The sequence below is a fragment of the Equus quagga genome, chromosome 3, assembly GCF_021613505.1.
Source record: "Equus quagga isolate Etosha38 chromosome 3, UCLA_HA_Equagga_1.0, whole genome shotgun sequence".
NCBI classification, from domain to species: Eukaryota; Metazoa; Chordata; class Mammalia; order Perissodactyla; family Equidae; genus Equus; species Equus quagga.
The window spans coordinates 30,026,301-30,041,220 of record NC_060269.1 but is presented as its reverse complement, the minus strand read 5'-3'; the positions used below and the strand labels follow the sequence as shown (position 1 = coordinate 30,041,220).

Sequence of the window (14,920 nt, the reverse complement as noted above, 5' to 3'; positions counted from 1 at the left end):
TTCAAACCAACAACAGTGGTTTGAACTGTGTTGTGAAATCATTTTTACCTAAATATGCTAGAAGGATTGGAAAATAGAAACATTCGTAGACTCTTCTACACTGAAGGTGGAATCCCAATATTGAGATTGGTCTCTCCCTTGTAGCCAGTAGCACCCATACTTGAGTAAGGCTGTTATACTCTTTGAGGTTATGAAACTGAGAAAACACATTGCCCCCATCTCCAGCCCCAGCCTCCCCTCCCAACAAACCTCCCACGTCCCCCACCTGCTTACACAGAGACAGCCGTCACCTGTATCCCTCTCTCGTCATACACACTGTGGCTGGCCCACAGTGACCCCTGTGTACCTTCACACTGTTCACTGTGGCACCATGAACTCAGGTGCGTGTGTAGGTGGGGAGCTGACCCTCACCTGGAAATTCCAGCATTCTCCTTCACAGCTGTGCACACAGGACACTTTCGTTAATCTCTCACCTGCTCCCTGGCCAGGAGGGCAAACATAGTGTTCAGCAATCTGTGTGTTGGGTGTAGGAGTTTAAATTGATTAATTAAATCTTTGGGTTTTCTTGTTTTTTGGCAACAACTGCTAATCTCTAGACTGGTTTCCAAAAGTCGGAGGATGGAAAGACTTGTGCTTCCCTTAAATATCTCTGCTTTTGATCCAACTTAATTCCAAATAAATCCCAATGTTCATTAAAGAGTGAAATTACTTCTGAAAGTAGAGGGGTTGATTTCCAGGGTACAAAGTTGCAGATCTGGGTTGGATCTGCCTTACCTCACACTCTCTGAGATGGAATTCCTAGCCTTCTTCTCAAGTATTGGTTTCCTTTCATTGTACGATTCTTAGACAATTTTAATTATTTAGGGTCAATTTACTAGAACTTGATATATTGGATAGTGTGGTACAAAGATGAATAAGCTCTGAAAATAATTCTTGGTTTCTCCCAGTGTCCATCAAGTTGAAAACTTTGTGGCCCATAGTCTAAATATTCAGCATAAAGTGCTGGGCATCAGTGTAGGCTCCAGGAATTCCAAGATAAATAAGGCTGTGCCTGCCTTCAAGGAGCTCACTGACTGGTGGGAGGAAACTGTACTTTTTTTTTTTTCAGTAGGAAACAATGTGATAATTACCTTAGTAATATGAAGTCAAAGTGGTTGGCAGATCACAGAAAAGGAAACAGTTAATTGCCAGGAGATTTGGGGGTTGAGTGTTGAGAGGATGGGGAGGGTGTTGGAGAAAGCTGAGCAAATGCTTTAGGTAACCTTGACCTGGATATTGAAGGAAATAGACGTTGGCCAGAAAGGGAAAAAAGAAAGGACGTTTCAGATCAAGTGAAATGACTTGTGCAAAGCTTGAAAGCTTTAACAACAAGCAAGCAAACAAACAAGGTTTATTAAGAGAAGTGTAAAATTTATGATGTGGCCGGAGCTGCATCTGTCAGCAGCTGCTTCTGGATGTTATTGTTTAATTACTTTCTGCCTAATATCACGTAGCCCACATAAAAGTGGTGAGTGGTGAGACTTACAGGAAATGTACCAGTTACGTCTAGGGAGCAGCAGGCCGAGGACAGGGTGGAAGCAGGTGACCTGCAGCAACTTTCCATCTTCCCAGAGAGTAAGTCAGACATGGGAGTGATGCAGAGCGACTTGCAAACCCTGATCCAAGATTCTTGCCTTTATATAGAAGATACATAAAGAAGTAAATCCAGGAGGACTGGCTCTCTGGCTTTAGAGATATCAGTGTATATTTGCTGAAATGAATCGAAATCCAGCGTATATATTAGTGGAAAACTCTAAATGGTAAATTCTGAGTTTCTGACCTGGACCTCTCAGCAAATGTCAGCACAGTGGGAAAGGCAAATCACTTGCAGAATAGGAGACTGGAATGGCCAACAAACAGGAAAAGCTACTCAAACTCATTAATCAGAGAAATGCAAATTTAAACAACAAATAGATACAATTTCTCATCCTTAAGATTGGCAAAATAAAAAACAATCGGATAATACCAAGTATTGCAGATATTATGGAGAAACAGATATTCTCTCGCTTTCCTGGTAAGAGTGTAAATTGGCACAATCACCTTGGAGAGCAATTTTGTGATACCTAAGAAGGTTTAAAAACACACTTACCCTGTGACCCAATGATTCCATTCTAAAGAAATCTGCTGTCATGCTTAAGGATCATGTACAAAGAAAATAATTGCCGTGTCTGTTATAGCAAAACATTGGAGATAAACCCAAATTTCCTTTATTAGGAAAATGGATAAGTTATAGTCCATTTATACAGAGGAATGTTACACAACATTTAAAATGAATGAATCAGATTTACAAGTATAACCTGGGTAAATTTTGCAAACGTTGGGTGGAAAAAAATAGGTTGTAGAATAATATCTACTCTTTATGATTAATGTAAATTTTACAATACACGTCAGAGTTAAATCTATATTCATGTACATACACATGGGGCAATAAAAGCGTAAGGATCTGGATGGGAAGAATACAAAATAGTTTGAGAATGGTGACTGGAGAGAGGGAAATAGGATTGAGGAGGCACAGAGGGGACCTTTGCTATGTGTAACATTTTCTTTCTTTAAAACAAAAACAGATCTGAAGCAGATAAGGCCAAATGTTAAAGTCAGACTGGTGGTGCATGTATTTTGTAATTTCTTATACTTTTCGGTAGTTTTGAAATCTTTCATTAAACAATAGTGCTTAGTACGTTCCAAGCACTCTCTGAGTGGGTACTATCATTGTTTCCATATCATGACACAAACTGAGGCTGAGCCTGCTTCCTTACCACGCTGGCATGGTCTTCATAGATCTCTGCCTCATCTCCAACTGGCTGCATGGCTGAGGAAATAGAGGGAGGCCGAGTGATCTTTAGGATCCTGTCCACTCTACATGAAATTATTCTGAGATCGTCACTAGGATCATTCAGTGGGTTGATTGCTGTCGTGGGCACATTCCTTTGTGTCCATCACTCTCTTGACAGATCCCCTCCCCTTCCCACCCCGCGCGTGGTCTGCCCGGGAGTGGAGCCATGACTCTATAAGTATCACACGCCCTCTAGTGCCCACAGCTGGGTAGGAAGCCCAAAGGTACCAATTTTGCAGTGTTTTCTGAATCTCCTTGAAAACAGCACTTTTATGTTACAAGATGCTCCTGAACTAATGTAATAGATGGATGAAGGGAAGAGTTATTTTGAGGGCCATAATTTGATTTAGTTATCTCAGGCGATCAAAGATTGTTTAACACCAGAAATAGCTGACTAGAACAGCTGCTAAAACAATGCTTTGTGTGGGAAATGATGAACGGTTCAGTATTTTGACAGCCCTTTCAGAGGTATGAGTAATAAGACTTCTAAGAAAATCCTGATTGCTGCTTTTTTTTGGATTCTCTAGCCCAGATTTCCCATCTTCTAGTATTCTCTATGGATAGAGGGTGGAGGACAAGTATTTCTCTTTTCCAGTGTCTTGATTCCTTCTATCAATAGAGTTTAGGCAGCATGGTGATAACTGATTATTTAGGTTTTCAAAAAATGTTGACACCACTCAACTTAAACAGTAATCTTTACTACACATATTAAAGATTTTGTTCTTATTGTCTTTAAACTAAATCAGGGTATAGGGCATTGCTCTGGTCTCTGATGCATATCCAATAAAACAAAAGATTGTGTGGAACTAAGATGCAATGTCTGCCCCGCCCGGAGACCAGCCCCCTATATAAATGGCCTGTAGTCTTTGTTCTGTAAGATGGTTCTTTTGGACATTAGTCAGCCATCTACCCCCTTGCTAGGAAGCTGTAATAAAACCTTCTCTTCTACCTCTTTGCCTAATTTTATGTGTACCTAATGTGAGTATCACCATATTTTACTGTCTGTACTTTACTTTAAAATATTTCAGCATGGACCCTGTGGTAGGTATGTATATACCTGTTAGTCTTCATCTAAATCTTAGTGGAAAGTGAAGTTGATGGGGCTAGTTGTGAACACACAGTCAGGGTTGGTGGGCTGGCATCTAATCAGAAGCCCTCACTCCTGGGGAGGTCTACCTTGAGCAACTCAGTATTCTTCATCTCTAAGTGACACCAGAGGACTTGTTAATTAGAATAATGCATATTGGAGATGGATTTTAATTGGGGACATTCATAGTGATCAAGACGTGTCGTTTGAGTTGGACCTTTTCAGAGACCTTCCCTCCTGTATATTAAAGAGTACAGAAGTCTAGTGAGACATCAAGGATGGAGAAACAGGCTCAGAGAGGCTGGGTCTGGGAGTTGGGAAGTGGCAGAGCCAGTACTGAAGAATTCAAGAACCAGGACTGCCTCTGTCAGCTGCTCTGGCCAGTGAGCTATGCTTGCCCTTGGAAGAATCTTCATCTACCATGACACTCTGTAATGAGAGGCTCATTAAACCCTGTAGACTAATCTTTGACTGCAGCTTTCTAACTCCAGACTGAAATTTATGTGCCTTAGAACCAACATACATGATGGCTTCCAGTATTTTGGGCATTTTATTTCTTCTTTTGATTCAAGAAGAGGGAAGCATTACAAACATTCAGGTATCATGAGTGATGCTTTATGTTTTTAGTTAACAGAATGTTTAGCTGGCATTGTTTTCTGTTTTTCCTATTAATATACTCTTCCAGCTGCAGATCATTGAAAAGTAATTAGAGGTCTTTGCAGTAAATCCGAGTCACAGCACAGAAAACAAAAATGCACACATGTGTGGCATTATGTGAAAATCTACCCCTGGAAAACTGCAGGCTCTAAGGATTTTATTTTTAATATACTTCACATGGTCCAGAGCAAACCAATGAATTAGTTTCCACTTTAGTGAAAGTTTGTTTTTCCTGGTGTGTTCAGGTCAGCTAATGGTCGCTGTGGTTTGGAGTGTTCCTAAATGGATTCCTGTCCTTGGACAAAGACCAAGGACAATGTAGGCCTTCCCCGTGGCCAACCTCCCTTAGGCAGCTTGATTAATACTCCTGGCTCAGGAAGGCAAGTGCTGTTACAACCACTTTACAACTGAGAAAATCAAAGCAGTGAGAAGTCAAATGGCCTGTCCACGCCACAGAATTGGTTATAACAGAGTCAGAGCCGGAACTGAGCTCTTCTGAACACTAGTTGACTCATCCCCTGCTCTTTCCATGACTCCAGGCTGCCAGAGCAGAAGGAAGTGAATTTCAGTGGTATTGTGCCTATCAAGGTATTATTTGGTATCGTCAGAATCAAACCTCAGGATTACAAGATAACACGTCAAGAGATACTAGTGGTGACAGCTTCAGAAGAACTCGAGGTTCCGATTCAGTATAACTTCATGAAGAGCCTGTAGGGGCCAGGCGCTGAGCTTGGTGCTTGCTGGTGTGCTATTTATTTTCAACAGTGGCAGAGCAAGGGAGGCTGGGGGCCGTTGGCCTCCCTTCCCAGCCTCAGCCACCATCACTTCCATCCCAGAGCTATCCTTACTAAACATGCAATCCAAGTAAAAGTCAAATTAAATAAAGGAGCGTCTTGGCAGGTTCTAGACAGGTGCTGAACCCCTCATTCCAACCAGCCTCTTACCTCTAAGTCTTACTACCTTCAGTCTTCAAGAACAACCTTGTAATTTTGATATTGTCTCCATTTTGCAGTTGAGAAAACCAAGGCATTGGGAATACATTGTCTGCCCTAAAATAAAAACTAGCCAGGGTTCCTAATTGGTCCTTCCGAGTCCAGTCCCTGCTCTATGCTGAGTTCTAGCTGACTTTGGAATAATTATGGGCTTTACATTATGGGGATATTTTGGATTTGTCCTGCCAAGTAAGGGGTCTAGTGTATTTGACCTTGTGGAGTTTGTGTGTCTGTGTCCATGTTCTTTTAGAATAGTGTAGAAAGTGTTTGCTGTCTAATGACGGCGCAGTGTGGATATAGGAGGCACACCTTCCTGTAGCGGGGAGGGAAGGGGGAAGAGAAATTTGCACTCCTGGAAAGAGAAGGCACTGCCTCTTCTTAAGTGAGCATGGGTCTACTGGGCATTTGTATTTCTCACAAATAGCTAAATTCATTTGTTGGATGTCCAGGCTTGCCTGGACTTGGATGATGTAAGCAAGTTTCCCCAGGACCTGACCAGATCGCTGAGGTTCCCAGCCCAAAGTACTCACCTTTGTGCTACCCAATCCCTTTCCTGATCCTTTGTCTAATTACTGCATCCTCGCAGAGTGTAGACCACACTCCAGTCAGTCATCTCTGGTTTTAATGATTGATGTGATAAATGGCAAAGGACTCTGCTGTTGAGATGGGAAAATGCTTGTTTCACAGCCCTTGGTCACTCCTAAACAGTGTTAAGACACTCCTTGACCTGCTCCCCTGCTAGATTATAAAGGCCTTATGGACTAGGTCGTATTCAGCTTTGTGCCCACAGAGTTTGCTTTGCACATAGTAGGTACTTAATTAGTGTTTGCTGAGCTGAACTGTACTTTTTTCAGTAAAAAAGAAAAGTGGGGCAGATGAAAATAATATGTGGGGCAGCCGGCTGCACCGACTCAGATATACATAATTGGTTCCTGGGGCTTTGACAAGTTACTCAAATTAAAGATTAATTTCTTAGAGGAAAAAGGGAAAATAATGCATATTGGCCATTATGAAGGTAAAGCAGAGACCCCAGCATGTAAGTGCTTAATACCTTGCTTAGTTTTATTTGAAATAGACATTTATAAATTCCACCGTATGCCAGGGACTGACACAGCCTTGTTAGCCTCCCATTACTTTTGAAACCAGCAGTCTTTCAGCTCTTGCAGTTTCTCTCGGAGGTTGTTGGAACAAATAACGTAGAGCCAGCATCATCGTGTCTAAGATGAGAGTTTTGTCAAGGCAGGGTGCAGTGGGAGAGGGGTTGTTGAGAGGTCCAGCAGAAGGGGCGTGTTCCCACCGCCTCTGGGAAAGCACTGAGGAAACTCTCATGCATTTCTCTGCCCTCAGGCCTCCTGGTGGGTACCCTTGATGTCGTGCTGGACTCCAGTGCCCGGGTGGCTCCTTACCGAATCCTGTACCAGACTCCAGACTCTTTGGTCTATTGGACTATTGCCTGTGGTAAGTAGCGATACTCTGAAATACAGAGAAACCTTATGATTAATGACTTTCTGCCAGAGGGGAAGGAACATTTATTTGTGGAATGCAATCTTTTGGTATTTCAGGGTAATTAGCCTTAGCCATTTCAACAGATAAACCCCAAATGTCAATGGCTTAACACGGTAAAGGTTTCTTCTCACTCTGTCGAAGTCTTGTTTGGATCTGTGGCCTCCTCCGACTGTAGTGACACCCTCTGGAGCGCAAAGCCTTCAAGGTCAACCTAACAGGGAAAAGTGGGAAGTGGAAGCACACCTGCGTTTCAACTTCTTTGGCCCAAAAGTGTCACACACCACTTTCATTCACACGCTATTAGCTAGAACTAGTCACATGGCCCCAGCCTAACCCCAAGGGATGCTGGGAAATAAAGAGGAACACATGGAATACTTGGGTGTACTAAGTAATACTTATACATCCTAGCAGAAGACTTCCTACTGAGTAGGGATCTTTTTTTCTCCTGATGATAATCTGTAAGAATGTGCTGTGCTTAAAATGGTGGGAAACGATCATCTTGTTATTGGATCTCTCACAAGGATTTCTAATCCAAAGTCGCCAAGATGTTTTTAGTGGTTTGTTTGCATGTGGCTTTTCAAATAACCAGAGGAAAAGCCAGGGCACTGAACACTTTAGTTTTTTCATAGTTTTACTGCTACTTGATTTTTTCTTCCGTTAATAGAATTTATTTTTTAAAGCAGTTTTAGATTTACAGAAAAGTTGAGCAGATAGTTCAGAGAGCTCTCATATACCCTCCAGATACATAGGTTCCCCTACTATTAACATCTTACTGTGGTACATTTGTTCTAATTAATGAATCAATATTGATACATTATTACTAAATTTATTTACACTATTACTAAGTTTATTTAGGTTTCCTTAGTTTTTACCTAATGTCATTTTTTTTGTTCCAGGATCCCATCTAGTATACTATATTATATTTAGTTGTCATATCTCTTTAGGCTCCTCTTGGCTGTGGATGTTTCTCAGACCTTCCTTGTGTTTTTTTGAGGAAGATTAGCCCTGAGCTAACATCTGCCACCAATCCTCCTCTTTTTGCTGAGGAAGAGTGGCCCTGAGCTCACATCCGTGCCCATCTTCCTCTATTTTATATGTGGGACGCCTGCCACAGCATGGCTTGACAAGTGGTGCGTAGGTCCACACCTGGGATCTGAACCAGTAAACCCTGGGCCACTGAAGCGGAACATGTGAACTTAACCACTGTGCCACCGGGCTGGCCCCAGACTTTACTTGTTTTTTATGACCCTGCCAGTTTTGAAGGATACTGGTCAGGTTTGTTATGGAATGTCCCTCTACTGGAATTTGTCTGATGTTTTTCTCATGGTTAGGTTAGGGTGATGGATTTTTGTGACCAAGATCACAGAGGTAAAGTGCTGCTGTCATCACGTGTCAAGCAAGGGTACATACTGTCAGCTTTATTTATGAGCGATGATGTTGTCCCTGATCACCCAGCTGATCTTCACCATCAAGTTACTCTTTTCTTCCCCTTTCCATGCTGTCCTCTTTGGAAGGAAGTCACTATACACAGCACACACTTAAGAAGTGGGGAGTTATAATTTATTCAATTATTTTTATCAGTATGGGACCATGAATATTTATTTTATGCTTTGGAGGAGTACAGTAGTACCTTACTTATTTTGTTGCTCAAATCATTCCAACTTTGGCCATTGGGAGCTCTTCCAGTTGACTTTATTCAGTTTTTAAATTGGTTTCTACTCCACAGGAAGTGTTGTGCTGGGATCTAAAGATAGTTAGACCCAGTCTCTGCTCTTGAGAACACAGTAAATATTCAATTATAGCCCAGTGTGAACAAATACCATACAGCGCCATTTGATTGCAGAGCACCCAACTAAATACAGGAATCTCTGCCGGCTTTCTCCGTAGGTACAGGAAGTTGTCTGGGTGTGATTTCAGCCTGCTGGGAGGCTCCAGTGCCCTAGTAATGCTCCCTCAAGGATTTAGTAGTACCCGAAATTCTAACATTGTAGTTATATCCGTTTAGAGTGATTCTGGTTCAGATGCAAACAGCCCCGTGAGGAACAGTAGAATCTATCAGTCATTTATACATTCTGGTGAATGAAGAAATGGCATCAGGCTTTAGGGCTTGGGGAAAACCACCTAGGAGTGAAGCATGGGGATTAGAGTGAGAGGAAAGAGATAAAGAAAGAGGGAAGCTGGGACCCTGAAGAAGACAGACTCACTAGTGTAACCCAGGCTCCTGTAAGATAGCATTCCAGCCATCTCTTCCATTCATTCAGTACAAAGGGAAACAGCCCAGTAGCTGCTGTTGACGGGGAAGTGCCCTGTGGTAGTTGGTTGGGAAAGTGTCACATTCTGTTGACAAACAATCTAGAATAGTGTTAAAATAGACGTTGTAGCCAGCAAGTGAAGAAGCAGAAAGAAAGGAAATTAGAAATTAGGCAGAGCCACGAAACCACTTGACTTAAGAGGGTGTGGAAAGGACACTTGACACATTCTCACTCACCTTCCAGCACTTCCTCTACTTGTGCCCAGAGGTTTTCAAGATCCTCTGGAGCCTGGAGCTCCTCAGGGCCCTCGGATCTCTCCTTACAGTGCTCTAGGCTCCTGGCTTTCCCAGGTCAGTGTATGCAGTGCTCTGAGCAGCTGGTTGGTGCCTGTGTGACTCTTGTTTCCTGTCCCCTCAGCCCTAACCTTTTTTTCTTTCCCATTCCCTGACATCACTATTCCTCAGTCTGTTTCTGGGGCTTTGCCATTCTACAAAGCAGATGCTCCTATGAATGCTCATGTGGGAAAGAGCCCAGAGTTACGAAGCTGAATTATTCCTGAATTATTCGCTGAGCCAAGGCTAAGGAACCCTAGGCAGTAAATGCTGATGGCATAATTTATGCCACAGAGAGATCTACTTTCGTTTTCCCAGCAAGTAATGCCTGTCACAACTGTATGATCTCATTATAATAAACGCAGCACAGTTTTAGCTTCTGTGTATATTGCTTACCCATAGAGATAGCTCCAGAATTTCCTTGTGGAAGACTCCACGGAAGTGACAACCGTTGTGAAAGTCCCATTCACCCGTTAGTTGTTCTTTCTGATCGATTTCTGTTTAAAACCCAAATTGCTGGCTCCCTTTCATGAGAAGATTTAAAGAGCAGAAGGTGCTACCTTAAAAAGATTTCTTTGATATGGTGACCTTTTGGTTTGTAATTTTAATGTTGTTTTTTCATATACTACAAGGTTGGTATTTGGTGGGACAGCAGGTCGACAGCTTTTTAGTTTGCTTGAATTTCGTGAGTCATTGCTGTAAGAGAGCTTCAGCAGAAAGTTGGGTGACTTTAACTCACTATCCTGTAATATCCATAGGATTGCAAAACCTTGTTCGATGCCATGTGCCTTGCAATCTTCAAGCTGTGTAAGTTGAATTACACAGCAACAATGTCTTCATGTTGACCGCTTTTAAGAGCAGTAGTCTTAGTGGTAAATCCTAGTCATGTGATTTGCCTTAGCCTTGGGCCACGTGGAACTGGGCAGGAGACGTTGTACTGACTGCCAATATAATGATCACCTGGCCCTTGGCAATATGAACCATACAGATACAGAAGGTGGAAGAAAACAAGAGTTATTTGGTGAGACATTATTTTCATATACTCCTTTTTATTATCTTCTAGCGGTCTGTATCCAGATTGCTTTGAATAAATTGATTTTTTACATTTCCTTGGCATTTAACTGGGGTAGGGGAGCCAAAAACCTTCTTAAGTGATGACTCTTTCTTTTCACTCCTGCCCAAAATGAGGCCACCATTCTCTTCGGTTGGTATTCCATTGTGCCATCAATTCTAGCCTACTGAATTGCATTTTACTCAGTGGTTTGTGCAGGAAGTTATGCTTTTTGCCATCTCTAAGAACATAAACGAAGCAGTAGTAGAGGAATTTGCCCAGCTAGCTTTGTTGAGCTGGTTGTACTCTAATGATCCTACCTCTCCCAACCAGTCAATTGACTGAGTATTTGTACCTGAGGCTCTCATTAGGGACCTAAACGGCCGCAGGTCTTCCCCCAACAGCTGGTGTTTTGGACTTGGGACCCCAGAGGCAGGAGAGAGCCCAGTCCTTTGCCCTCTTTGGCCTTCAGTGGACTTAAGTAGAAGGCAGCCCATTTGACTCTCCCCGTTAGAAGAACTATTCTAACAGTAAGCAGGGTTATACGGCCTCAGTGAGCACATGGACACATAGAAATGCAGGTAATTCCAAGGATATTGTCTAAATAGGAGTTCTGGGGCAGCTAGGGAGAAGAGTTACAAACAGAAAGACAGAGGAGCTGTTGACAGTTCCCTCTGGATACATGTGACCCTCCAACAGGACTGATAAAGGAAATGAGGTGGAGGGAACATGTGACGGACACCTCACTGATAAAACACCCTGAAAGTACCTTGATTCAGCTGCCCATTGATTGTTTCCTCTTTCTTTACCATCCCAGAATCTCATCTGGGCCTAGGTGGTCGTTTGTTTTCAGAACTGAAAGATGTGTTAGCCACCATCTTGTTCAACACTCTTATTTCAATAGGATACAAAGGTAAAGTGAATTGCCGGAGTTCACATTGCTAGTTCAAGCTAGTTAGTGTAGAGCTGAGACCAAGTTCTCAGGTCTCCCCGATGCCCAGCCCACTACTTTTTAAGCGGCACCATGCTGGCTTTTATGATTAAACATTCTTTTAGTCAGCAGCTGGTAAGCCCCAGAATTTAATTAAAGATTGCTAATTGGTTCTGGTTCTGCTTCTGCTATTTCTCTACAGCAGAGAGAAAATGTTGGGTAATTTAGTTGCCTTCCACATAAGATACACGTAATGTGGAAGTTGGTCAGTATTTCCTGTTTTCTTGGTCTGTGGACCTCAAGAACTGTTCTTTTATCCTTGGGAACACAGCAGCTTAAAAAAAAAGGAAGTTGGGTTTTTTTCTTTAAGCAATACATCTTCGTTCCAGAAAATTAGAAAATATAGATAAGAAGAATAAAAAATTAAGAACAATACAACGTCACAAATTTTCACTTTCCAGACTTCTTGTTTATAGGTATGTGTGTGTATGTGTGTATACATATATATGTATAGACTTTCCATGTCAGTAAAATATATTTCTGTCATGTCAATTTTAATAGGTAGACAATATTTTGTTGTGTATAGAACATAATTTACCTAACTGATATACTATTGTTGGAAATCTAGGTCTTTTCCACCTAATGTTAACCGCATTTTGAACAACCTTGGTGAATATCTTCTGAACAAAATGTTTTCACATTCCCTTAATTATCACCTTAGGATAAATTTATAGAAGTCAATATGCTGAGTCAAAGACTATGCGTATATGTAAGGCTTTTAGTGTCTCTAGCCTGACTGCGCTCTGGAAAGATAGTCATTGACATTCATGCTCTCCATCAGCTAGAAGAGGACCTTGGCACATAAGTAAAATAAGGACATTAACCACTGGTTCTTACTGCCTAGGTTGGGTGAGCTACCTGGGCCTCCCTTTTCTCAAAGTGATCCTAAAGCTGTGAGCATATTGTGATGACCTGTGAGAGACGACCCGCAGAGTTATGTGAGAAGCTTCTAACAGTTACACAGGGAGTGCTTCCAGGCATGCCTGACTTCAGGAATATGTACAGTTTGCAATCCAAACATACTGGTGCCAGGGCCAGAGAGATTTCTGCTGGATGTATGTTAGGCAACAAACAGCTGATTTCATAGTGTCCTGACATCAGAAGCTAGGAATATCTTCTGCATCACACTTCAAGATGAGATCTGTGCGTTTTGTGGTTTATGATGATAATAGCAAACGTAAGTGTTTATTTAGTGCTTTGTATGTTCTAGACCTACGCTAAAGACTTTACATATATTATCGTCTTTAGACTCCAGCACAAATCATTGTGGTAGGTGGTGTTAACTACATTTTATAGATGAAGAATCTGAAGCACAGAGAGGTTAAGTAACTTACCCATGGTCACGAGGCTAGTATGTGGCATGGTGGGGACTGGAAACCAGGTGTACTTTTTTGACATCAATGTCTGTGTTCTGAGCCATTGTGTAAAATTGTTTCCCTGATAACCAGGCTCCTTATTACTCCAGATAACCTAACCTCTAGTCATACTTACCACACTTACAAATACATCAGGAAGTGGTAAAGTGTAGCAATTAAGAGGATAGGTTTTGAAGCCAGAAAAATCTAAATTTGATTTCATGGAAATATGAAAGCCTCAGTTTCCTCGTCTGTAAAAGGATTGTAACTGGACCTACTCATATGATGGCTGTGAGATGACATGTGATAACGTGTCCAAAGTGAAAGCATGACGCCTAGCGTTGGTCAGCACAAATAGGAGATAACATTCTCTTTACCTTTCTATTTAACCTGTTTATAATTATAGCTTTAATTAGCTGTGGAGTTTTAAAACATAAATCTCCCTTTTGTTTCTAGAAATGTTTCAAATCGCCATATGATTTTGGGGTTTTATCTTTTGCCCTCTCCAAATACAAGTTTGTCATTTTTCTGCGTGTGGAGAGTACAATGGTAGCTTTGTAAATACCACAGGGACAATAGGGGTTACTCTAGTGTACTGAGTATTACTGCTGCCTTCATTTGGGATTTAAATTTCAGAATTATTATCTTTGTGGCTAAGGTGGTGTTTGGATAAGGCCATAAAATAGATGATCCTGTCGCCTGGTTCCCTTTGTTTAAGTAGCTTCAAGTGCTATTTGTTTGAAGACTGATCAGCTCTGGGATCCAAAGCCCCATTTTGGTATCTGCAAATACTAGGTTGGTTGCTTTTTAATTCCCCGGAGGTTTTGTGGGTTTGTTTTGCTTTGTTTTGTTTTCTGCTGTGTCATGTGTGGTTTTTGTTTTTGCATGTACACACAAATGTGTACTTACACGTGTGCATACACACAATCTTGATCAGTGAAAATTTACCGTCTTAGTTATTTTGGAATTTAGGTTTTTAAGTCAGTGCGATAATTTCAAAACCAAAATTTATTATTAATCGTGCATTGCAAAGAAATATCCACTGAATATCTATCAGTGGGGCCTTAAACTTTGTCCTTAATCCTCAGAGGCCAGATGCAATAGAATCAATGTGTGGGTCCATCTTAAAACTTCTTCCTTTTTATGTCAGATAGACTTTATGTGCTTTAAGATACATTTCAAACTAGATGAGAAATGAGGATAATTTAGTATTTTTCCTCATCATAAATAATGTTTAAATTTTGCTCAGATATGTACACAGGACCTGTGGCTAGTATTCTAAAAAAAAAAACCACTCTGAACGATAAAGATTCCCATTTTTCCAAAATTAATTTCTAAATCACCTTAAGCCCATCGAGGGTTGCTCTAGTTTTTACCAGAGCAGAACGCTTTCACTCGGGTTTCCTGAAGGATTCCCGTTCCCGGCACCAGCTTTCTTTGTTGTTCCAGCTGATTGCACAGTCGGGTCAGCCTGTTTTTCCTGCTGAATCTCCGTAAATGAAGCCTTCCCAGAAAGTCGACAGCCAAGCCCTTCCTTTCTCTTCTGAGTGTCTAACCCATTTTGCTCAAACTGTTGGGTAAATAGACCCGTCCCTTTTCGGTCACGGCAAGAGCTTCATGCTGTCTCACTTTAAACAATAACAAAAGAAGAGTTCCAAGATCTTAAATATTGCAGCACTTGTGCTTATTTTCTTGAGAAAGAAATGAGCCATTTATGAGGAACACGTGGGATTCCAACATGTTTCCTTCTGGAGTCTCGCTCGTTCCTAAAGAGTGGTCCGGCAAAAGCGACAGCTGCTCTCACACTGTTAGTAGGATGTTTGTG

The 14,920-nt window shown here is 41.6% G+C and overlaps 1 protein-coding gene across 1 annotated transcript in view; it reads left to right on the top strand.

The window, feature by feature from the left end:
* The window catches only part of TBC1D9 (TBC1 domain family member 9), a 109,621-nt gene that overhangs the window by 37,131 nt on the left and 57,570 nt on the right, over positions 1–14,920 (top strand). The window contains exon 2 of the mRNA XM_046656224.1: positions 6,956–7,066. Within this exon, the coding sequence (XP_046512180.1) occupies positions 6,956–7,066 (111 nt within the window). The remainder of the gene's footprint in view (positions 1–6,955; positions 7,067–14,920) is intronic.